Source organism: Ambystoma mexicanum, chromosome 1p (genome assembly GCF_040938575.1).
Source record: "Ambystoma mexicanum isolate Mex_15411 chromosome 1p, UKY_AmexF1_1, whole genome shotgun sequence".
Lineage (NCBI taxonomy): Eukaryota > Metazoa > Chordata > Amphibia > Caudata > Ambystomatidae > Ambystoma > Ambystoma mexicanum.
The window spans coordinates 1141505290-1141531771 of NC_090921.1; the positions used below are offsets into that span (position 1 = coordinate 1141505290).

The window sequence follows — 26482 nt, forward strand, 5'->3', positions numbered from 1 at the left end:
TGAAGACAGTAGAGGCATTGCGAATGTTCGTCTTCCTTAAACACATTCTGCAGCCCGCATCCAGGGCAGCTGCGAAACAGCTTGGGCCCGGGCGACGAACTCGGATCCTGGGCCATCTCGAAGTAGGCCGCGAATCTTCTGGAATCCTCCATGAAGTTGATTCAACGAAATCTTCACCCTTGAGGGGCGTAGGAAAATCCCGCAACGGGTAGCCGTTAACGGGAGTAGAAACGGTGGAGCCGGAGGCTCGATTAACTGAAAAAATGTGAAAATTCACCTGTAAAAAGCGCGAAACACGCAGTAAAAGCTCGAGAGCTAAGCACGAGGACTCCCAACACTTGAACGTGCGGTAAAAATCTGAAGATGGCTGCCAGAGTCGGGGCTTAGGTAGAGGGCAGTCATTGGCTGTGGTCGGTATGACACATAGATCAGTGATTGGTTACTACTACGAAAGACAGATCACAAACAAAACCGATACTGATTTTTTCTTTACCGAGGATTCTGAGCCTGACGACGGGGAATATTCATGAGCATGTGAATCCATGCCATACCCCATGCTGGAGAAGGGGACTTCTCCATCAGATGGGAGAACCAGGGTTGGTGGGCCCACATGGGGCCTGCCAATATCATGGTGACTGGTTCCTGGTGCATCTTGTGGAGTAGGCCAGTCGGGGGGGGGGGGGCGGGTGTAAACAAATGTCCCTTACCTTGTTATCCAGAGACCGTTCCCCTTGGATCAGTTCTGGGGGTACCTGGAGGCGTAATCTTGACATTGAGCGTTCTCCAGAGTAACAAACAAGTAGATCTCTGGGAAACGCCAGTGTGCGAAAATGTTGGAGACAATGTCTTTGTGTAGTCGCCATTTGTACTCTACGGGCAGAGGGAAGTCTCTGCTGAGCATGTCCGCTAGATAATTGAGTTACCCTGGAGCGCGTTGAGACAACAGGAACATTCTGTGTTTGAAAGCCCATCTCCAAATGTTCTGGGACAGCTTGGAAAGCCCGAAGAGTGTGCCTCTTTGCTTGTTCAAGCAATACATGGCCGTGTTGCTGTCTGTGAGAATCGGGACGGTTTTCCCCTGTAACTGTCTGAAAGGCTTTCAGTGCTTTGAATACGGCTTACAGCTCCAACAGATTTATGTGGTTGGATGCTACTTCTGGGGACCACACGCAGTGCGCTGTCTCCTGAAGCAGGGGAGCCTCCCACCCCATGTGAGACGAGTCTGTCGTGAGTGGCTTCTATTGCGGGGGTGGTGAAGGTTTTCCCCTTCAAGAGGTTTTCCTTCGACCACCACTGCAGAGACAGAACGAGGGCTGGCTAGACAACCAACAGACACCACTGGCTGTTGAGTCACTCTTGCATAGGACGCATGCGCAGACGCGCGTGTGGAACTAAGTAAAATGTAGGACGCCATCATTCCTAACAGTCGCATGGCTTTGCGTACCGTCACCTCTCGACCGGCTACATATTGAGGGACCTGAAACAGCATGTTTTCAACCCTCTCGTTGGAGAGGAAGACAAGGCTGTCTTCTGTCCGAATTAGAGCCCCTAGAAACTGTTTGACCTGACTGGGGTCTAGGCTGGCCTTCTCGTTGGAGAATCCCAGGATGAATAAGAGGTCTATCGTCTTTTGGGTGTTCAACAGGTATGTTCCGTAGGAATCCCGTTATGAGCCAGTTGTCAAGGTATGGGTAAACCGGAACAGATTCTCTGAGCAGGTGCGCGGCTGCCACTGCCAGTACCTTCATAAACACCCTTGGCACTGAGGCAATTCCCAAAGGGGAGTACTTTGAACTGATAGTGCTTATCCTCTATCATGAAACTTAGGTATTTTCTGTGTGCCAGCTTCATAAAAATATGAAAGTATGCATCTTTCATATCCAGTGTTGCCATGTTATCCCCGTTTCAGCAGAGGGATTACCTCCTGCAACGTGACCATACGAAACTTTTGAGCTTTAACAAATTTGTTCGCTGGGTGCAAGTCTAGCACAGGGTGCATGGTGAGATCCTTTTTGGGTACAAGGAAGTACACTGAATAAATACCCTTGTTTACCTCTAGAAGAGGGACGACTTCTCTTGCAGAGGGAGACATAGGTGTTCTGGCGGTATGAATTGAGGTGGTCTGCCAAAATTCTATGCAGTACCCGTGGGCGACGGTCTCGAGCACCCACTGGTCTGTTATCCCCACCCATGCATGAAGAAATGATGTTCGACGTTCCCCGACCGGGGAGGCATGGGAGGGGACCTGGGTCTGAGGGTCATTAATGACATGAGGCCAGGGAGCCACTGGGAGTGGAATTCCGACCTCTACCCTTTCAACTGAGTTTTCCTCTAGGTGGATACATGGTGGTGGTGGTGTTGGATCCTTGTCATGAAGACCAGTTGTTTCCTGGATCATACTGGTTTTGAAGGGAGCGAGATTGCAGCGAAAGGAATGAGAACCACCCCCTCTTTGTTGTGAAGGCCTTTGGGTAATCTGGTTTAAGGTTTTGAGAGACTCATGCTCCTTCTTAGCTGGCTCAAGTGCTTCGTCCACGGGCTTGCCAAACAAGTTGGTCTCCTCAACCAGCTTGTTTATTAAGGCTGCTTGGGTTTCAGGCTTAAAACCAGAGTTCTTCAACCAGGCGTGCCGTTTAAGTAGTGTACCCTGGGCCAAGGTCCTTCCCACTGTTTCAAGAGCGTCCAAAGTGTTCTTCAGAATGTTGTGGTTGATTCGCTTGCCTTCCGATACAATCGCCTTCAGTTTAGCCCGCACTGGTTCTGGGACCTCTTTAAGGTCCTCTTGCAACAAATTCCACTGTACCTCTGAGTAGCTAGCCAACCGAGTGGTATTGTTGGCTATTCGGGTGGCGAATGCAGTAGCAACAGTGGCCCTTTTTCCCCAGTCCATACAACATTTTGCCTTCTTTATCAGGTTGTGCCTCCCCTGTAGACCGGGGGACACCTGCCCTCTTTCTCGTAGTCGTAACTACCAGGGAATCTGGAGTGACATGCCCTTTAATGTAAAGGGGGTCGGTATGAGAAGGGTGAAAACTTCTCTACCCTGGGATTAACCGACCTGGTCTGGGCTGAAGTTAACAATGAAGGCGCTAGACGTCTCTTAATAGAGTTCAGTAAGGGAATGGCCTGACTGGCAGGCGGCTTTTCCTTCAGTATGTCCTCTAAAAATCTGAATCCTGCACAGCCTCCAATGTGGCGATTTGAAAATGTTCAGCCACCTTCTTTAAGATGGCGTTAAATGCCATTTGATCATCCACAGGTGAGGCCTGATGGACTGGAGTGGTAGGAGTAGGGGATGGCCAAGGTTGATCATCAACTGGATTGCTGTCTTCCCAATTGTCCATTGGATCAGCAGGATCCATCCACAGGGTTCCCAAAGGTATCATCATCCTGTATGTAGGTATTGATAGGCACCTAGTCATCTGTACGGGCAAAAACACTTAATGAGGATCCTCAAAGGTCCTCAAACTTAGAGCCATAGGCGTATAAAGTTCCTCATGAGGCCTCTTGGGAGCAAACCTCTTTGAAAATTCAACAAACTTCTCCAGTCTGTTCATGCACTCGTCAAACTTCTCCCTGATCCATGATGATGAACCAGGAGTTGTCCAGGGGAGGAAAGGGATCTTCTTGACGAATGTACTCTTACTCTTGACGAATTTACTCTTCAGAATGTCGAGATTTCTAAAGTCTTGGGTAAAGTCTTGGATAAAGACAGGGCTCTCAGAGTACCCTTTTCGAGGCTCAGGGCATTGAGACAGGTCTTTAGACGTATATTTAGGCCGTTCTTTCTGTTTCGACTTCTGTTTCTACAGTTCCTTTTGTTTAACCACCGAAGCGATATCGCTGATGCTCGGGGCTTCAGGGAGGTGTGGCGGTTGGGCCGGTGGCTTTCAGTGCCACTGGGGCCTTAAGCGGTGTCGGAGCCTTCTTCTGAAGTGTCTCGATGACCGCGTGTGATGCGATTTGGTGCTAGCGCCCTTACTTTTGGACTGCCTGGAAGCATGCCGCTGACGGCTACCAATCATGAGATTCTGCGGGCACCGTCAAAGTATCCGACCTGACCATTGGCATCTTGGAGCGCTTTGACTGGACCGCCGAAGCAGAACCGTGGGTTGTGTGCTTAGTGTGGGAAACAGGGCCGTCCCTGTTGCCGGGATGTATCGTCCCCATAACAGGACTCATGAAATGCCTATCGGGGACGGACGCTGCAAAACGAGAACTTTCCGCTGTAAGGTCAGTGGCCTCCGAAGTGGAGCCTTGGTCATCGCTAATCCCTTCATCACACTCGGCGGCTGTGGTGGCGGGGGAATCGGCCTGCGACATACCATAGGCCACCCACCCTTAAAACGGCACGCCTTAAGAGTCTTAGGCCGTAGGAGTTTACAGGCCGCCTCGCTGTGGTCGAGGAGAAGACAATTGTTGCAGATGGTGCTCGTGTTTCCATGGGTATTTCGCCTTACATTAAGGACAAAATCTAAATGGAGCCCTGTCCATAGCGCATGATCATGCTAGCGACAAACCTGAGGGAACAAAGAGAGGGGAAAAGGAAAGGCATTCTTGAAAAGAACATGACCACCCTGACTCACTCTCCCTACTGTAAAGGCCGGCCAGAGGGCCCAGCCACGTGGTCGGCAGGGCCGACCGGGTCAACAGTCGTCGAAATTCTGTCGTCAGCAGTCTTCAGCAGTGGCACAGGAATCAGCCGTCGAAGGGAGTGACAATGAGAATAAACGACCAAAGGTCGAGAAATATAACAATAACACAATGTTTTATGAAAAGCTCCGCATTAGGGCGACCAGACAGCCTGGCTGAAAAAAACAATCTGAGGGACCTCGACGTGTGAGGGATTTTGGGTACACGTCACGTTTGGGATAGTGTTACAGGCACGCCCATGTTGAAGTCCCCTTTCGATTCTCGAAAGACAAGATGCAATACTCTGCAGTTACCACTGGATGTCGGAGTATATGCACTGCATGTGATTCTAAGCAGATTATCAAGCATCAGAACAAATGTTTACCTAAAGCTTCTATTGCCCTGTCATCTATTGTTAGTTGGGTTGAGATTAATCAGTGGAAAACCCATTAGCATAAAGTTTGGTCTTGCCGGTGCTGCTTTTTATCTAGTTTGTGATAAAGAGTGAAACAATCATTTTCCCTGTCACCCTTCCCGGGGGGAAGGTGGAGCAAACACGTTGGTGTTTGGTAACGTTCCACCATTCTTTCTGTTTGAGGGACTAAGAATGTTGTCTTCTGTGCTCACATTTGACCCACAGCTTTTCTATGCATCATGGTAGATCACATTTAAATCTTTTAATTCCATCATGTCAGTTGATTTTACTGCCTCTTTTTGCATACTTGGTGGCAGTTGGTCTTAAAAAAGGATTTGCTTGTTCCTGGTCATACATCTGCATAACCTTTGTTTCTCTATCTTTCGCAAATGGAGCATTTGATTTTTTTTGTCCAGGATCTCCAACATACCTCAAGGACTGTTCATAATATTTCCCTAATTGTATTTGTGCCCCACTCTCTGTGCCATTTTGATCATTAGGATCACCACACGCTGCTAAATGGTCCTGGAAAGAGAGGGTCATTGAAGAACACCTGGGAGATGCTCCTGATATGTAGCAACTAAGGGTTGATTTTTGCTTTTAAGTAGTAAATTCCCAATTAACCATGCAAGCCAGACCTGATGCTTTCTTGTTAAAGTTATTAATAGTAACCACTGATTACAGACTTGATCAAAAAGTTTGGGAAGTAGCAATTCACAATAGAGGGGTTATTAATGCAGTAGTCTAAATAAGATTGGATAGGCAGGAGCTAAAAGATGCTCCTTGGTATCCAGCATTGACCAGGAGCTACCACTAGGGAATGAGGAGCTAGTACATAGCATTCCGCAAATGCAACTTCGACATAAGACGCAAGCATGCCATTTTGTCCATTATTTATGACGCCTCATTCTTGAAATAGTAGATACTTCAACTTCATCTTGTTACAGAAAAGAAGGAAAAAGGACAGGAAAGAAGAAGCGATTAAGGAAATCAAACAGGTAATGACAAGAACACAGAAGAACTCAGTACAAGAAAACCTAGTTGTTAACCTATTTAATATTCATCCTACTAATGAGTTTCTGCTTTGAATCAAGGACTATCATTTAGTCCAACAAACAAGTATGACTGCTTTCAGACTAACATTGACATCTACACATTTTGTAGATGCTTGAAATTAAAAAAAAAACGTTTTGGAAATGAAAGTTGATACAAAGGATTGTGGAGAAGTTCAGGAGAGACCATCTAGATTAACTGTCGAATTGGCAGAAAATGCAGTTACTTTATTAAACTTTAAAGGAATAGAGGAAGAATGAACCTATACTTCAGAAGAAAGCGAATTAAAACCAAAATCTAAATTCATACCACAGCTCCCAGTGGATAATGTAATATATTTTTTTTTAATCAAGCTGTCACATGCGATCATTAAATTAATCTTAAACATAAAAAAGAAGTTAAAATAATGACTTTAACCCATCAAGAAAGAAATGCATTAGAAGAATTGCAAGCCAAGAAGGAAACTGTAGTTCAATATGCTGACAAAGGAGGAAAAGTGGTTCTTATGAATGACAATGCATTACTTACCGTAAAAGCATTTCTGATGGTTGTATCTGCTTAGATTCACATGCTGTGCATAGGTCCGACATCCAGTGGTCACTGCGGAGTATTGCATTTTGTTTTTCGTAGTCGAAAAGGGGACGTCGACAAGGCATGTCTGTAACACTATCCCTATAGTGACGTGCGTCGTACCCACAATCCCTCACGCGTCGAGGTCCCTCTGTTTGTATTTTTCTGCCCTGAGGGAGCCTTCTAGACGTGAGTGAGTACAGAAAAGAGAGAAATATATAGAAAAGGATGTCTATGTTCCTTGAAGGAACAGTAGAGAAAAGATGTCTTAATACTGCCTGTCCCACCTGGGAGTCAGATCTAGAGTGTGTATCTAGACAGTAGTGTTTTGTAAAGGTGTGCACAGAACTCCAGGTAGCCGCTTTGCAGATGGACTCAAGGGGAACATTTGCAATGAATGCTATGGAAGCCCCAGTGCCTCGAGTGGAATGTGCTCTTGGCTTGAAGGGTAGTTCTCTCTTAGCAAGAGAGAAACAGAGAGTGATGCATTGAACAATCCATCTAGATATAGTGGACTTTGAAACTGCATCTCCTTCTCTTCCTGCTGCCACCGAGACAAAGAACTGATTAGTCTTTCTCAGTGGTCTGGTTCTTTCCATGTAGAACATGACAGCTCTGCGTACATCCAGTGTATGCAGACTTTTTTCTCCCAAGCTGGAAGGGTTTTGAAAGAACGTTGGTAGTTCTATTGACTGGTTTACATGAAATTTCGATATGAATTTTGGTGCAAACCTTGGGTGTGTGCGTAGAACCACTTTATCTTTGTGAACTGTTACGAAGGGGTCTAGTACAGAAAGAGCCTGTAGTTCACTTACTCTCCTAATGGAGGTGACAGCTATTAGGAAAGCAGTCTTAAGAGTGAGGTCTTTAAGAGTTGCCTTGTGCATGGGTTCGAAAGGAGGGCCCATGAGTCTTGAAAGTACCACATTTAGGTCCCATCCGGGAGCTGGGTTAGCTATCGGAGGATGTATTCTCTTTACCCCCTCCATGAAGGCCTTGATAACTGGTATCTTCCACCACGACACTTTAAGTTGGGAAGTGGTGTATGTAGAAAGTGCCGCTAGGTGGACCTTAATGGAATTGAACACTAGACCTGAATCCAGTAAATGGGTCAAGTATAGGACAATGTTAGTGGGAGAGCAGTCAACTGGGTTGATGCTCTTAATTCTACACCAGATGACAAATCTTTTCCACTTGCTAGAATAGCAGTGGCGAGTATTCGGTTTTCTGGATTCCCTGAGGATGTCCATACATCTCTGCGGGAGTTGTAAATGTCCAAATTCTACGATCTCAGGAGCCAGGCTGCTAAGTTCATGGTCTGAGGGCATGGGTGCAGTGTCCTGCCCTTGTTCTGTGACAGCATGTTGTACGGGCAGGGAAGTTTCACTGGGGGAGATAGGGACATCTCCATCAAGTGAGCGAACCATGGCTGCCGGGTCCACATTGGGGCCACTAGTATCATGGTAACCTGCTCCTGGGTGCATCTTGTGCACCACTTTGTTGAGAAGGGGAGTCGAGGGAAAGGCGTAAACAAATTTCCCTGACCATTGAATCGACAGACCGTTCCCCTTGGACTGGTTCTGGGGGTACCTGGAGGCGTAACTTTGGCATTGTGAGTTTTCTATAGTTGCGAACAGGTCTATTTCCGGGAATCCCCATTGCGTGAAGACGTCTAAGACGAGGTCTTCGTGCAATTGCCATTCGTACTCTTCGGGCAGGGGGAAGTCTCTGCTGAGCTTGTCTGCTAGCAGATTGAGTTCCCCTGGTACATGTTGTGATAGTAGGAACATGTGTTTGAGAGCCCACTTCCATATATTCTGGGACAGCTTGGACAGTCCTGGATAGTGAGTGCCCCCTTGCTTGTTGAGGTAGTACATGGCTGTGGTGCTGTCTGTGAGGACCATCACTGTCTTTCCTTGTAGGTGTTCCTGAAAGGCTTTTAGTGCTTTGAACACCGCTAGAAGTTCCAGCAGGTTTATATGCTTGGATGCTAAGCTCGGAGTCCACGCTCCGTGAGCAGTCTGATGGGATAGGTGAGCCCCCCCATCCTGTGAGGGATGCGTCTGTGGTTAGAGTGGCCTCCACTGCGGGTGTGGCAAAAGTCTTCCCTAACAACAGGTTTTCTTTTGTCCACCACCGCAGCGAGAGAACTAAGGCCTGCGAGACCACCACTAGATCGTCCCATTGTCCGCTGGCCTGACACCACTGGCTGTTGAGCCACTCCTGCATTGGGCGCATGCGCAGGCGCGCGTGAGGTACCAAATAAATACATGACGCCATCATCCCTAGCAAGCGCATAGCCTTGCATACCGTCACCTCTCGACCTGCTACATAATGGGGGATCTGAAACAGCATGTTTTGGACCCTCTCGTTGGAGGGGAAGACGAGGCCTTCCTTTGTTTGAATTAGAGCCCCTAAAAATTGTTTGACTTGGCTGGGGTCTAAGCTGGACTTCTTTTCGTTGATGGAGAAGCCCAGTTGGTACAAAAGGTAGACGGTCTTTTGGGTATTGGAGAAGCATGTCTCGTAAGAATCCCCGGTTATGAGCCAGTCGTCGAGGTAAGGGTATACTGGGATGGATAGCCTGCGCAGGTGGGCCGCTGCTACTGCCAGTACTTTTGTGAATACCCTCGGTGCAGAAGCTATCCCGAAGGGTAGTACTCTGACTTGGTAGTGTTTGTTCCCTATCTTGAACCTGAGGTATTTTCTGTGTGCTGGCAACATTAAAATATGAAAGTATGCATCTTTCATGTCTAGCGTTGTCATGTAATCCCCTTGTGATAACTGTGGGATTACTTCCTGCAAGGTCACCATACGAAACTTTTGGGGTTTGACAAAGTTGTTCGCTGGGCGCAGATCTAATACAGGGCGCATGGTTAGGTCCTTTTTGGGTACAAGGAAGTACACTGAATAAATACCTTCTGTTACCTGAGATAGGGGGACAGCTTCTATAGCTTCTTTTTTCAGTAGTTCTTCTACTTCTTGAAGAAAAATGTTGAGGTGTTCCGGTGTTATGCAATGGTTCCGTGGGGGTCTGTACTTCGGGGAACCGTTGAATTCTATGCAGTATCCGTGGGCTATGGTGGATAATACCCAGCGGTCTGACGATATTCCGTCCCATGCTCATAAGAACGATGTTAACCGGCCCCCGACCGGTGATGCATGGGAGGGGACCCGAATCTTCGGGTCATTTGTTGGTATTGGGCGTGGAACCTCTGGGGCTGGAGCCGCGACCTCTTCCTCTGCCACGCCGTTGGCCTCTTTGACTGGACTGGGTGTTACCCTGGTTAGAGGGCCAGTTGGTAGCAGAGTAAAATTGTTGTTGGTTCTGCTGCTGGCGTTGGCCACGAAAGGAGCGTCTATTGCCATAGCCGCGTCTGTTAGGGGGCCTAGAAATTTGGTCAAGAGTCTTGATGGTATCAAACTCTTTCTTCGCATGTTCTAGGGCCTCATTAACTGCTTTCCCAAACAGATGTGTTTGTTCTATGGGCTTATTTATGAGGGAGGCTTGGGTTTCTGGCTTAAAACCTGAATTGCGTAGCCAGACATGGCGTTTGAGAAGTATTCCCTGAACCAGGGAGCGGCCAGCCGTCTCAGCGGCATCTAGGGAATTCTTCACGATGCCCTGGTTTACAAGCGTTCCCTCTGATATTACAGCTAACAGGCGTGAACGCAGGGGTTCAGGTGCGTCCTCCGCTTCGCAGCTTGCTCCACTGTGCATCTGCGTAGCTAGCTAGTAGGGAATTGTTATTTGCATGTGATTCTAAGCAGATTAACAAACATCAGAAAAATGCATTATATTCGAGAAGCAAACAAGCACCTGAATAACCTTAAATGTTACAGTAAAATTAAGTCTAACCATTTACCCTCTATACTTGGCATGAAATGAGCAACAACTTGCATGAGATTGGTCTATTAAATGATTAATATAACTATATGAATGCTACACATCCTACTATGGCTACAATATACTTCACACCAAAAATCCTTAAAAAAATGAGAGGTTTCCATCCTCTACACCAATTAATAATCGGATTGGGTTGACCACCAAAAGACTTTCTGGATATATAGATGTGTATTTAAGCCACATGTTATCTACTCTAGCTTCGTATATTAAAAGATACGAAACATGTCATTCAACCAACAGAGACCATTATGTGGCAAGATTACTATAGATTAGTAACAGTGGATGTTACTTCCCTGTGTACGAGGATTGAACATCAAAAAGGACTAACGACAACAGAGGGTATAATCCAACTACTATAGCCCAAATCGAGGAGAAAGTGGCAACCATTGAGAGAGTTACCCTGCTCACGCCCAAAAAACGGAACAAAGATGCAATGGTATATGTTACCACATAATTGGCTCAGAGTAAAAAAAAAAAATCAGGAGTATCATCTAAAGAAACTGGCCAATGTTGCAAATGGACCCCCTGACACAACCACTCTTTCACCAACTTCCAATTTTCGCTTACAGAAACAGCAATTCTCTTAGAAACAGTCTAGTTAGAGCAGATTTAGTGGTGCCCCATGAGACACCCACAAGATACAAAGGGACGCAACCCTGTCACAACTGCCAGCATTGCAGTAATATCCTTCCAGGAAATACAATCTCACACCCACACACAGGAAAGCCGATAACACTAAAACATGAATGTACTTGTGATTCCACAAATGTCATTTATGCTCTCAAATGTCTCAGATCACCAGTGTCAACGCACTTTTTGGAAGCGAGGCATTCCATTGCCCAATTAAAATGCATGATTTTGGAACAAGTGAAAGTGGGTCCAAGGGGGGGTGATGTCCATAAGAGATTACTCCAGAGGGAGATTGCTTGGATTGATCTGTTGGACTGCCTGAGCCAAAGAGGAATGAATTGTGAATTTGACCTGATGTGTTTTTTATGGTGTTTTTATAGGGCTTTTCATAGTGCTCGTTTATAGTGTTGCTTGTTGTGTCTTGTCATAGTGCTTTTAATAGTGCAGTTTATAGGACCCATTACAGCATGATTGGGGTCACTTCCTGACCAAGAGGGGTGGTTAAAATTGAGCTGAATATATATCTGCTATCACTTGATTTGATTGTAACCTGCCTAAACATGACCGAGCTGTCATGCTCCACTGTGATATTCCAGATTGCGACAGGCTGACACCGGGAGATTAAATTGAAATGCAACTGTTGATTATGTACAGGAGTCTAAGTGAGACCCATAAGTTTTGATGTATCTCTGGTTTACACTAGGAACAGATCGTTGTCCAATGCCACCTAACTGGTGACCCTTAAAGATAACGGGGGTGGCAGTTTGCCAGTTTTTGACCCCACGTTCAACATGTGGTCACTTTAATTATAGCAGGAGGCAGGTGTACTGCGGTGGTGCCCCGCCTCCCGCCTTTAATCTTCAATCTTTAATCTTACTTAAGTTCTGCAGCAATCCTATTCAATAGCCAATTGTATAGCTAGGGTATATAACTCCTGGCTTTTCACGTTGGCTAGATTGTCCCCATAACTGTTAGCGGGAGGTAGGGGCACCACACAGTTGAATACTGCTTTGGTGCCCCTCCTCCCGCCTCTAGTCTTCCACAAGTGCCATTATTACCATTTCCATCACTGAATCACTTGCTTCGACTAAGGCACGAACAAGGACTCACCTAGACAGATGTCTCTCTCTTCTACCAGTATTTACAATTTTCCATCTATAGAAGCGGCATGTGTGATGAGTTAGCAGCGCCCCATGGGACGCTGCTGTAACATTTTATTATACAATCTATAGGACATGCGCACACCGTTGTGCTACCTTCAGGACTGCAGTACCGATGCGCGAGCACGTCAAACTGCAGTACCGATGCGCAAGCACGTCGCAATTTTGTTAGCTTTAGCGCCCCATGCTGTGGGGCTTCATTAACTTGGCCCTTTCGGAACCTGTGCCTTCAAAGAGCTAAGTCCCTGTGAGCAAGGGTCAATACTGATGTCCTGCACATATGAAGCTGGGGACGAAATGTCCCACAAAGATGACGCCGGGACGCGCATGCGCGCCGCCTCCATGGCAACCTTATTTACAAGTCAGAGACGAGCAACGCGTCCTAGTGACGGGCTGCTTGTTTTCCTCTTCGTATCGTGGTCCTTGAAGGTAAGCCTCTTTAGCGAGAGACCCTGAGCTCTATCTTCGCCGCTCTCATACGGACGGCTAATAGTTGCAGAAGCACACTTGTCCCTCTATAGACGAACTAACACTCGTCGAGGGGAACAATACGGAAAGCAGGCATTCAGCGTTAGCCTATTGTTAGTGTATGCTAATACAGAGTTTAGCTTTACCCATGCATGAATACAGTTACTTGTATTCACACTGATCTGGCCCATGACAGAACCCTCTTTAACTATAAATCCGGATGAGGTTTTACACCTATTTAAAAGCCAAGGTGCATACCCCTAGACATGACCTTTCATCTCTCCTTGGCTTTAGCCTCCTACACTGGAAATCACAGCGTGCCACCATCACATTACCCGGGAAGAGGAGTTGGTCTTCCAACCGGTTAAGTGGATTAAGCAACATGTGTACCACTTTAGAGTGAGACTCTTGCCCTATAATGGACAATTACAATTTGTGTTTTACTTTTACCATGCAGGTAATTGCCAGCATTTCCTATTTAGACAGTAATTGAGGTTAGTGCACTTTAACTTGCATGAGAGCCACTTGATAAATCTCCCTGCTACCTCAGAGGGCTAATTAGCTTATCTTTATTAATTTTAGGAATTGCAATTGAAAACTGTTGAAATTAAAAACACGTCCTGCCCTAAAATGGATTTTGATTAATCCTAAACGCTGTTTTCAGCTCAACCACATCACTGTCATTATTTTGACTACATAATTTTGCTGAATTGTTATCCCACACTATGTCAATAGTGTGGTACTAACTGATTTTTTTTTAATATAAAATATATGGTTAACACCGGTTTTGTCTCAGCCTTGTGGTTCCTGACTGTAGACAAGCAGACTGACAGAGGTTAATACACATGCTTTAAGGGAATACCATCTTTTTGATGTGAAACTTATTATGTTGAAATATATCTACAGAAGCAACCAACGTAAGTCATAGTACTTCCCATTGGGAGTTGAACTGGACTTGCGAGGTTGAGGTAATGCTGGGGACTTTTGTCCCATGAGGAGTGCAGCCTAGGGCTACCAGCTGGCAACGGTGGGTGCGTGTCTTGTGCTTTCATTTTCTGAACCCCGAGTGGCCTCGAGGTTCTCCCTGCTGCACCTAAAATTTAACTTGAATTAACCATATAGATCTCTAAAAAATAGTTTAGCTGAATCACTTCAAGTGAATGCTACGACACAGTTGTGCCTCCCACCCCTATTTTGTTTACTCAACAGAATACTTTACGTCAACGTCAATTTCTTTTCAGCAACACAGTCAAATGATACTAAAGATGTTAAAGTTCACATTAAACAACAATATCTGTTTCATTGTTGACATTTTTCATCAATAACAAGGTACAGCTATGGGAGTTAAATAAGGCCCCTCATATGCAAATTTGTTTGTGGGAAACGTTGAATTAGAAATAAGTTACTCACCGTAGTAACTAACGTACTGTTAGTCCATAGTCCCCTTACCTCCATACTGTATGGGCGTCCCTTCCAAGGGACAGGAGACAGAACCCTTTTCACCAGAAAAAACATTCCCCTTTAAATTTAGGGGCACGCGGCCCAGTGAGCATGCCCTGCCCTGACTCCGCCCTCTAGCGCCACACACCAGTCCCCATTGACGCGTCAACAATAGTTTTAATATTGCCTAATGACACCATTATTATTAGGGGGGAGGTTGGTGGGATGTATGGAGGAAAGGGGACTAAGAGTACTTTGGTCACTACGGTGAGTAACTTACAATTACTCTTGCGTCCTGTCCCCTTTCCTCCATACTGTATGGGCGATTACAACTGATTGTAGCCCCAGGGTGGAGAGGAGACCCTCCTTAAGCAAATAGGTTCCAGAGAACTGCCTGTCCGAAAGCCGCATCAGATCTAGAGCCGGCATCCAAACAGTAATGCTTGCAGAAAGCCGAGAGAGAGGCCAAAGTGCCGCCCTGCTTATGACTTGCCAAGGGACATGGCGCTGGAATGCGATGGCAGTTGCCTTGGCCCTGACTGCGTGGGCGTGCATGTTGGCAGGGAGCTTCCTTGATGGCAGAGACCATCCAGCGGGATATGGAGGCCTTAGAGGCCAGATAGCCTGGCCTCGATCCTCCGAAAGTGACAGAGCGTCCGACTTGCAGAAGCCCTTGGTCCTGTCCAAGTATAATTTTAGGGCATGCCCGACATCCAGGCAGTACAGCAGTCTGTGCTTCGTCCTTGGGATCGGGAAAGAACGTAGGAAGGACTATTTCTTCTTTCAAGTGAAATGCAGATGGAACGTTGGGCAGAAATGCAGGGTGCATTCTCATGACTACCTTGTCCTTGTGAAAGGTGGTATAAGGTTCAGAGGTGACCAGCGCCTGAATCTCGCTGGCTGCGAGCCGAGGTAAGCCCGACTAGTAAGGTCGTCTTCATGGTGACCAGCCTTATGTCCACGGATTCCATTTGCTAGAATGGCGAATGGTTTGTGCGCCAGTGCGCCCAAGACTATGTTAAGGTCCCACACAGGATGCGGTCTCTTGACGGGCGGGTAGAGCCTAGCGAGACTAGTCGGATGTTTGACGATAGGGTTGGAGAAGGACAAAATGCCTTCCTCCGAGTTCCTGTAAGCCCCAATGGCTGCAAGGCACGTACGGCAGGTGTCCAGCTGTACGCCCGAATGAGCGAGGTGTGCCGAAAAGGAGAGCACGTCATCCAAATTGCATGCCAAGGGATCAATTCCCTTGGAGTCTGCCCAGTGGCAGAATCTGGTACATTTGCTTTTGTACTGAGCCCTGGTGGCTTTGCTCCTAGCACCCTGCATGATCTCCAGATTGGCCTGTGAGAGGCTAAGGTGCCGAAGTGTTACCTGCTCAGGTACCACGCTGTGAGGGCTAGTTTCCTTGGCGCAGGGTGGATGATTCTGCCTACCTGCTGCGCCAGAAGATGTGCTGGGCCCGTCGGAATGTGTATCGGGGGCACCTCCGAGAGGCTGAATCGTTCCGAAAACAATGGCCGGGCTCCATGGAGCTATCAGAAGGATGAGTCAGTGAGACTCCTTGATCTTGCAAATTACCCGGTGGATCAGGGGAGTAGACGGAAAGGCGTAGGCCTTCATGCCGGACCACTGGAGGTGAAATGCGTCGCCCAGAGGGCCGACCCTGCTAGGATGCGAACAGGGGACACTTCTTGTTTTGCCAGGTGGCAAAGAGATCCACTTGGGGATGACCCCACCTGTTGAAGATATCCTGAATAACGAGGTCGTTTAGGTGCCACTCCTAATTGTCCGCCTCCAGCCTGCTGAGCCTGTCTGCCTCCAGGTTGGATTCCCCTAGGTGGTGGACTGCTGAGAGGAAGTTTTAGTTACTTACCTGCAACTATTTCTCCAGCATTGGTATCTTTCATAGATTCAGATGCTCGAATATTCCCAGTCGTCAGACTGGGAAGGATTCACAGTCTGCCGACGGGGAATATTCGAGCATCTGATTCGATGAAAGATCCAATGCTGGCGAAGTTAAGAAATCGTTACGAGATCGGGGGCTGAAATATGCAATGCTGTTCCCGGCCAAACTGCGTGTTGAATATGAAGGCTGGATGAATTTCTTTGCCACTCCGGAGGAGGCCACAGAGTTTCTGGAGACATTACAGAGGAACCCTAGATCACGGGGGAACAACGGCTGATCACGCCTGTCTAGGTTATATCCTTTTGGTGCGGTAGCAGGGTCACTACCTGTGTCACCAAGTCCTGCTTGGCTCTAGGAGTCAATGGTTAATCTTACAGTGTTGAAAGGTCAGGCTCATAGAGGTCCCCTGAGCGGAAGCATAATGGGGCAAATGTTTGGGGCGGGAGGCTGAATGGTTGGGGGGCTCAGTTTAGTGAGAGGGGGCATATATGGTATTTGGGGGCTTGATGCAGTTGAAGGGAGAAAGAGGGGAGGGAGGGACACTTGGGTTCACTGACAAGTTGGGATGTTGGTGGGGGAGCATGAGAAACTTACAATGGTTGTGATTCATACAGACACTACTGAGACCAGGTTATGAAAGAGTGCATAGAGCTGCCATTCATCTACAAAGGGGGTCAGGCAATGGTGCTCCACATGGAACACTGTCGGTATATGAGCATTACCAAAAGATAATCTGTCTATATGGTGTGGATGAGCCACGGCCACACTTAAATTTGACACCTGGAATATAAGGGGGTTGAAATGCCCCAGCAAGGGTCGGAAGATACTGCTATACATGCAACGACACAACGTGGGAGTAGCATTCCTACAGGAAACACACCTCACACCAAACACAGAATCTCGATTTGGGAGGGCATGGGGCTGCCACAGGTACTTCTCCTCATACTCTTCTTATGCAAGAGGGGTAAGTACCCTAATACACAAATGTGGGATTCCATAAGACTATAGCGGTGAAGGATAGTGAGGGAAGGGGCCTCATTGTTCAAGGCACTATCCAGGGAGAGTTGTACACCCCAACTACTATGGCCCTAACCAGGACAAGCTAAACACACTGGAATGGGTGGATCGGCAGTTGGGGGACCGCCGCTGGGGAAGATCATCTGGGCTGGGGACTTTAATGCAGTGATGCAACCAGCACTGGATCTGATGGGAGGCTCACAGGGCTCTGGGAACAAAGCGTCCAACAGGCTACAGGGTATGTCCGTCTCGTGGGATGTGGTGTATGTGTGGAGGGTTCGCAACCAGGAGGTGAGACAGTATACGTCCCATTCATGTCCCCATAATTCTGCGTTGAGTATAGACTTTTTCCTGGTGTTGCACTCGCTAATGGACAGGGCTGTGGAAGTGGGAATTCAGGCCCGTGCTCTATCCGATCATGCCCCTGTTATGCTAGAGATGAATTTGCTAGGGAGGGCGAATGGAAGACCCCCATCGCGTTCTAAGAGTGGGGGACTCACCGACACGGTTTTTCGGGAAGGGCTAACCACGGCAGTAGACTCCTCCTTTGAGGAGAATGAGGGGTCGATCCAGTCAGCAGGGACTCTGTGGGATAGCTTTAAGTGTGTGATACGGGGGAAATTTATCTCCAAGGAAACTGGGATTCTCAAACAGATCAGATGGGAGTTAGAGATTAAGGAACATAGCATAAGTAGGTCCCAGATGTCATCCCTGAAACCAATGGATCAGGAACAGGCCGAAATTCGGACTCAGCTACAGGAGTTTCAGGAATTGGCTCTACGGGAGGTAAAGTTTATCACCAACCAGATTAACGTGCACCAGTATAGGGAGGGTCACAACCCGGTCGAACTTTAGCCAGGGCCACCAGGATGGACGGGTTGGGCGGCAGAATTCTGGCCATTGAAGATGATATGGGGAGGGACTGCTTTGAAGATATCGAAAGAGTGCAGCAGGTCTTCAAATTTTACAGTCACTTAAACTCCTCTCAGTCCCGTGCCTCACAATCTGATATAGACGAATACTTGGAGTGGGAGTCCCTACACTGGTGCTCCTATAACCTGAGGGAAATGTTGAACCAACCGCTAGCACTACCCGAAGCACTGAATGCTATCAAGTCACTTCCAAATGGGAAGTCCCCGGGACCCGATGAGTTTTATAAATATTTTGCAGATAAACTAGGCCCCCCATCTGTTGGAGATGTATCAACAGAGCCTGGAGATCGGGCTTCTACCGGACTCGCTAAAGGAAGCGGTAGTGATAAAACTGCTGAAGCCAGACAAGCCTGGTAATGACTGCTTGTCCTACCGACCGATATCACCGATTAACTTGAACAAAATACTGGCGAAGGTCTTGGCAACACGGTTAGCACCGGCGATGGTCCAGGCCGATCAGGCAGGCTTTATCCCGGTGCGATCCACTGCTCATGGACTCCAGAGAATGTTTGGGATGATGGCGGCGGTATCACCCGAAGAATCGGCAGTGGCCAGCCTATTGGACGCCACCAAAGCGTTTGATTAGGTGGAGTGGCCGTTCTTATTTGCAGTGTTGAAATGAATGGGGTTGGGGGCAGGGTTCATAACTATGGTTCAGCTGCTATATACGCGGCCGGTGGCCAGGGTGAGGGTTAACGGCCAGGTGATGCCCCAAATGGCGCTCAAGAGAGGGACCCGACAAGGGGGTCCGCTATTGCCTCTGATGTTCGCCATGGCGATCGAACCATTCGCCGAGCAGATACGTGATGAACACATGCACCGAGGGGTGAAGTTGTACACACACAGAATAGTAATCTCACTATATGCAGACGATATGGTGCTGTTTGTCAAAGATCCTGAATCCAATATGAAATGAGTAAAGGAAGATGTCCAGAGGTTTGGGGGAGGTATCCGGCCCGAGGGTGAACACCTCTTAATCTATACTTTTTGCATTGACAGATGCAGTTGTACAGTATCAGGATGGCTGGGGTTTTCAGTGGCACATGACTCAGACCCGCTACCTGGGTTTCAACGTCTCGAGATAGGAATGTGGTATATCATGGTAATTATCTGAGGGTGTTGGACCAGGCCCGGGAGGCAGTGGCACGCTGGAAGAACCTTCCCTTGAATCTGTATGGGCGGGCATCCTTAGTGAAGATGACACTACTCCCCAGATTCCTGTATGTGTTTATGAATGCTCCAATTAAGGTGCCTGGGGTGTACTTTCAAAATGTAAAATTAATCCTTTTGCAGTTTTTGTGGGCAGGGAAACCTACCAAGGTCTCCTGGGATATGCCGACTGCACCGATCGCGGCGGGCAGGTTGGCGCTGCCTGACTGAGGCGTACTATGACGTGGCACAGGCGGAGTACCTAAAGTTTTGGTATGAGACAGATGGGGTGAGGAGACATGTGGGAGTAGAAAGTGCAGTGGCGGCACCGAATCTTCTTCAATCAGTCATACTTACGGCATCGAGCAGAACACGCTTAGCAGGAAATTTGGTGGATGTGACTTGCCAAGCGTGGATGCGTCTTGAATGTATAAAGAGGGGTGAGGTTCTCTACTCCCCTAGACTTCCAGTGATTCATGTGCCTGGGATTCCGATCACTGCTGAACCAGGCTTTGGGGCTCTGATGAAAAGTATGGGGCTGCTAAGTTTTGTGACCTCTTCCCTGGGGGGAAGTTTGTGACTCTGGAGGATTTAAAGGAGAAAGGGGTGATGTCAGCTTTGGAAGTATTCACGTATTGTCGGCTACGTGTCAGTCTGACTCGGGTATTTGCTACATTCCCGGAACAACCCCAGATCTCCCCCATGCTAGACAAACTTCTGCAAGGGATAGTGGGGAGCAGAGTTACATCCGGGCTCTATGCTATGTATATGAACACAAGGAGCAGTGCTTGGGCTGCACCGAAGTCGAGGTGGGAAATATCCTTGGGGAGGGAAATTCCGAACAAGGTATGGACCTTCTGTTGCATGGGGATCAGAAACAGGGCGATCAATGCACAATTTAAGTTGATTCATTTGAAATACATTCCTCAATTCTACCACACCCCGGCTAAATTAAAAGATTACCCAGACAGTACGGGGAGGTGTAAAAGATGCAACTCTGAACAAGCAGATTTCCTCCACGTATACTGGAACTGGCCAGCTGTGCTACAATACTGGGTGGAGATGTTTGCCCACAGTTAGACCCTTTAACAGCCCTACTAGGCTACACCAAATATGTCCCCAAACACACCAAAAAACGGTCAGTCTGCTACTCATATTGGCCAAACAGCGAGTGGCAATGTACTGGGGAGGGACGAGGAGCCGAAGCACTCGCAATGGTAGACATAACATTGTCTGGACCTGAAACATGGCTGGGGATCGTCGACTCCAAGACGCACAAGCGGCAGTAGTATTTGGGATGCCTACACATTAATCCAGCAATCTGAAGACACTGGGGAAAGCTCGCCCACACCGGGAGCAGACTGTTGGCCAAGGTGGACAGAACAATGCGCTATGGTAGTAGTACCTGCAAGACCAATATGGAATAGCACTGATATCTATTGCAGGGCCAAACTGGAGGCGCCTTAATGGTCGTAACTTTAAAGACATTGATTTCAAGGGATGCGATAAACTGTTGGTATGATAGAGATGTATTGGGAGAGGGGTGGGAAGTGTAAGGGTATTGCTGGCAAGTAGTTCTGCCGTTTGTTTGTTCTTTGTATTAATAAATGCTAATAGAAGAAAAAAAAAAGAAAATGGCTACTTAAATATACCTGAAAATGTGGGGGAGAGGTTGGTATTGAGTTTAATTGTTCTGGAAGTTGGGGGCTGCTGCATTGTGGGCTTTGGCCACCACAGCTTGGGCCAGAATAGTACGCTTGCCCGCCAGGCCTAAGGTCGTCGGTTCTTCCCTGAGTGTAAGGGATCCGAAAGGCTCAGGCACCAACCTAAATGTGTGTCCTAATAAACTTCTTCACCTTTGATTTGTGTTCAGCCCTTCTTTTGTGTTTGTAATGTATTAAAAGGTCATAGAAGCCACTGATAAAGAACGTTGGTGATGTCCATCGTCTGGATAACTTAACGCTACCCATTGCTAAATGCCTCTCTGAAAAGGAGGAAACGCTCTGCATGTTAATGTTCACAAAATTATGTGGGGTGTTTATTTACGCTCAAAATCGTGCCTTGTAATGCAGAATACAAAATGTTTCCATTATTAATGCAAAAGGTATTCCAATATTGACCTTCGTGAGACTGATAAAAACAGATGAATTAATCTCATTTCCCTTTCCATGGTCATGCGACACTGGCCGCAACATCACATCAGAAAAGGGACTCAGATGAATTGTCAAATGAAGGAGTACTGATGGAGCCGAACTGCTAGAGAATCCTGGGGCTGATGGAGTTACAAAAGATACACCCTGCAGCAGAAAAAACTGATATCCCATACCGGGCATGAACAAACTGAACACAATAATGAAAAGGTACTGAGAGCAAGAGGTGGATTAGATTTGCTTGACAATGTCAGGATGCAGAGCCACTAGATTTGGCTGACGGAGTTGCGCACGAGAGACCATAATGTGAAATAGAGAAAGCGGCAAGCAAAGTCAAAAATGGGGAGGGGTTCACAGATGCCTGTAAGTAGAGGTGTGGGACAATGGGACGGCCATGGGATAGTGATGAGACATCAGAAATCAAATGGAGAAAGGCAAGATGACCAAATGAAACCTCAGAGGAGGGAGTCAAGCATTGAAAGAAAGGGTAGTTCAGAAGCAACAATCCTAGAATTTGGGGCAGAGTTTCTAGAGCCATTTGTGAAAGATTACGCTGAGAAGCATGGATTTCAACACTTGGATTCAAGATTTCTAGTGCTGCATGAGAGAGACAGACTTGAGATTGGGTCAACACACCGGAACTTGAAGACCAAGTCCCGATTGAGATTAGAGAAACTGTGGCTATCAAAGACAAAGATTACAGTTCTGCTGTACAATAATCTTGTGACAGCTACTTATTGTCTCTCACTCATTTTAAAAATCCTCCACTAACCATAATGTTTGGTAATGTGGCATAGCGAGGCTCGTTCAGTCTCAGGTCTGTAGTAACCACTGCTGGCAAATGGATGCTGATAGTCTCCAGACCACCGTCTATCTCACGGGTTACCTTCAGCTTGTCGCTTTCCACTTCCACCTCAGAAGCAAAGGTGCCCTGGAATTTTAAATGAAAGGAAACTGAATAGATACACAGATATCTACAAATAAAAATCAACATGCAAATACAGATCCAAATAGCACAAATAGGTGGTTGCGGTCATGCACAAAATGGAAACAAATGTTGTACACCTGGTAAAAACACTGGTAATATTTAGTACACCCATTCATCAGAAAAAACAAAAGAAATTAGGCTCTCCAAATAACTATCCCCATAGTAGTTTCAAGTAAGTGATCATTAGCCGTAAAATACCATTGCTATTGGTGGGTGAGAGGACTTGGTGCATTTAGTACACATTACTCACTGTATTGCTGTACTTCTATTCCATAATATTGCTTTAATGCTAGTCAGAAGACTCGGGCTTGGAGCTTGTACAGACACATCCACCCACTTCAAAGCCTGACCCATTTGCTAGAGTACTGGGTGCAATTCCGTTGCGTTCTTGTTGCTTGAAGATTTCTGAGGTTATTCTTGGATAAGCCAATGTGCCCAAAAGAACTCCCCCCAAACCAGGCATTAAGCACATAGATTCTGATGGATAAAGGATGGTATTAGAAGTGAGTTTAAAGAACAAGTTTCTCCAATCATGATATCAGATCAGTCTTGAGCCGGAGTGCCCAAAGGGTGCCTGTAGCAGATGAAGGCTCGAGGACCAAAATCCTGGCCTCTAGTGTAATCGAGTGGAAGAGGAGCCTTGTAGGCAACGTGTCACAAAAGAAACCATTACGAGAGAACTGTTGAGCAGAATTCAGTGAAAAGGTCTTACGTTTATAAAGACACCCTGGGAAGTGGAGAGACACAAAACCCTCTGAACTTACTGAGCCACCTTCATTTGAATGGTGGCAATGACCGGGGGCCACACGAAAGTGCCAGAGCAGATCCAAGCACTGGTGCACATGTGGAGTTCAGCCCAGGAGAAGATGCGCCCCAGCACGGGACCCTGAGAACTGCACGACCCAAGGCAAACGGCACAGCTTGGGGCGTAGGGTTTGTCCGGGGGCTAGTCCGGGTGGACTGCAGGCGATTAATGCCCCAGGCTGCGTACACATGGTGGCACGGGTGAAGACGGCATGTCCTGCAGGATAAGTCTGCACTCCACTCTACCCTTGCCCCGATGCACCCACGAGTCACAGGACAGGACGCAGGTTTTGGCCTAACCGCGCAGGTGCCTTACACAGACCGGGTCGACTTTTCCCTTGAGGAACCCCAATTTGTCTCAATTGAGTCACATCCCACTCCTTGGACCGCATGTAAGCAAGGCATAGTATCAACAGTAAGACAGATTCAAGGGACCACTGTTCCAATTAAGATTTAATAACCTTGGTTTGAAAAACGCCTATCTAATCCTAAATCTAAAGATGGGAGAAAGCTACTGTGAGCCCCTGAAGGAGAGCATGGGCACCGAAGAGAGCTTGCTCTCCAAGTGCAACAGCCACACCCCTTGCCTGCTCCAAAGAACGCACTAAATCCTAACACTGGCATTTAAGGAAGCGCTCTCCTAACTGCCATGAACCACACAATACTCATTGTGCCTACTCACATGAGCCTCGCCACGCAAAGGAGGCCTTTCCTGCAGCCTGCATCTAAGGCCCTGTGCAAACTCCACTGCCTATGTTGGGATAGAACAGAGACCTGAAAAGAAAAGTGCAGCATCTCCCATACATGTACAGGAGGGCTCGGACAGAGCCTTATCCGAGCCCCGAGTGCAAAACCACTCCTCAGCTCCTTGCCCCCCTTCACTGGAACTCCCTACCTCTCACTATCTGTTCCATTCCCACCTATTCCTCCTTTCGTGTCTCCTTGAAATCTTTCTCTCCACTCCCCTCCCCGACACTCCTATCCCCTCCTTTCACCTTCCTCTCTCCTCCCTTTTACACTCTTCTTCTTACATCTCTTCCTGCTCCGTTCCTCCTAAATCCCCTCTCCTCCTCTCTCATCCTCAGTTTATTCCTCTTCCTGTTTCCCACTGCCTTCCCCTTCTCCACCAACTCCTCTAGTTCATCTTCACTGGCAAATTGTTCTACTTACTGTTTTACTGGTTTGATTCATATTTTGTAGTTGCTTCTAAAGTTTTTACTGTATCCTTGTTATAATGTAAAGCGCTTTGGCATAAAGCCCTATATAAACACAAACCAACATAAAAACAGGGTTCTACCCTTAGTGGAACGCCCGCACTAATGCATCCCTGCTAAAAACAAGCACAGGTCTGCACATGCGAGTGGCGCATGGGGCAACTTCGCAGACTGTATGTTTCGGCCTCAAAAGACACTGCACCCAACCCCGAGAGGGACCCTCAATCCTCAGGAATAATCACGACTATGCAAGTCTTTGGGACCTACACATGCACCACACAAACACTTGTTTGAGCTGCAGGGGATGGCTCCAGTTTGGAAACCCTACTGGGTGCACCCTCCTGGCACCCAGTGGATGCACACTCCTTTTAGACTGGACAGAGCACTCAAGCACTGCAGCAGCAGTCCATTTGCTCAACAGGAGAGGGTGAAAGGATGCTACCTGGATGGGCGTATGAGCCTCTGATGAGCAGGTTCAAGCAGTTCATGACCAGTCCCGACATGAGGTCCTTTTTTATAGACCTCATGAAGGAGATGCCCCCACAATAGTCACTGCACAGCCGCAAACTTCCTCTCACTACCCTACCAAGCCCCTCAGTAAGCATTGAGCCGCAGAGGAAAATGCCCATGGACCCAAAGTAGCCTGCTGATATGGTCCGGGAATAACAAGAGACGCCACACTATTTGATCTTTTTCATGGCAGAATGTCAGACACCATGGAATAATGGAATAACTGGATCTGCCCCTAGAAAAAGGTATACTAGCAGCGGTCCTCACTAGAAAGCCAGAAGAAAACTGGAATCCCACTGCAACCAAACATCCTGACAGAGGTAAAAAATATCTCCCAAACATCCATGCGAACAAGTGATTGCGGATACCTGCTATAGTCTGCGCACCCCCTTCCCCCGACCCCCCCCCCCCATCAGCTCAAACCCACTGGCCTAGTTTCTAGTTTGCAGTGGTCTTGGCCACCCTGCACAAGGAAAAGTGCCCTCTTTCTCATCCTCTGGGACGGATAGCCCCTCCCTTACTCCCTTGGGCAGGGAGCAGACAGAATATATCTGAAGAGTGCTCTGCATTTTCGTCAGGAAAACTGACAATTAGCGGCCTGAAATAACAGACTTTAGAGGGAAATGCAAAAGTTTGGGGGAAAATCTTAACAGTGAAATTAAAGAGCTGTTCCTGGCCAGCCTCTCAGAAGTAAGGTTTTTGGCCAACATGCTGGAATTTGTAGCAGGCCATGTAGACACAGCGGATCGCAGAATATGTATTGGGTAAACCTACACAGAGCACCAAGCTGGTATCGGAGGTGGTCAGGGCTCTGGCTTTTGACAGACTTACCCTCTTTGCTCCAGCACGAAAAGTCTGTTGGCCAGAAAAATGTCAGCGGCAAAAGCATGTTGGCCTTTTCCAGGCCTGTTGTGAAACCAGCCTTTAAGTCACTAGAGAGGCTGAAGATCATTAGGGAGGTTTCAGGGGCTTCCTCGCTTGTACCCATACAGGGATCAATTGTGTTGCGCCTGACTGCAAGCTAGGAAACTAGTCAGAACCAGCAAAGGCTTCTTTTTCAGTGTCGAGCCAGGCTAAAATCTCCTAGGCCCAGCAGTATTCACCACCAGTTGGCAGATGTGTCTGGAGGGAAATAAGTAGGTAATCTTGGAGGGAAATAACATCCCTCTTTATCAGTAGTGAGGAGCGGCTTTATACTCTGCATCCCTTCCCTCTACCAACACCTCTACCCACCTACCTCCTCCCCCAAAATGTTCAAACTCTCAGAAGGCCTTCAGGAACTGTTGAAGTTGGATGCCTGCACAAGGAGGACAAAGCGGGGTGAAGGACTAGCCTGCCGCCTTGAAACACCATTTTGCTGGATAGGCGCATTATAAATAACCAATAAAAGAAGTTGAACATAGTGGCGATTCCAGCACAGATTCTGTTCTCTAACAGAAGGGGATTGGTTATGTGCTCTAGACCTGCAGGATGCCTGTATGCACATACAGATCTTGAGGACCCATAGGAAGTTTCTCCGCTTTTCCTTCCAGAA

At 47.4% G+C, this 26482-nt stretch overlaps 1 protein-coding gene across 1 annotated transcript in view; it reads right to left on the reverse strand.

Moving 5' to 3' along the window:
• Positions 1-26482, reverse strand: part of ETFB (electron transfer flavoprotein subunit beta) — a 511591-nt gene that overhangs the window by 69796 nt on the left and 415313 nt on the right. Inside the window, exon 5 of the mRNA XM_069604796.1 lies at positions 22205-22363. Within this exon, the coding sequence (XP_069460897.1) occupies positions 22205-22363 (159 nt within the window). The remainder of the gene's footprint in view (positions 1-22204; positions 22364-26482) is intronic.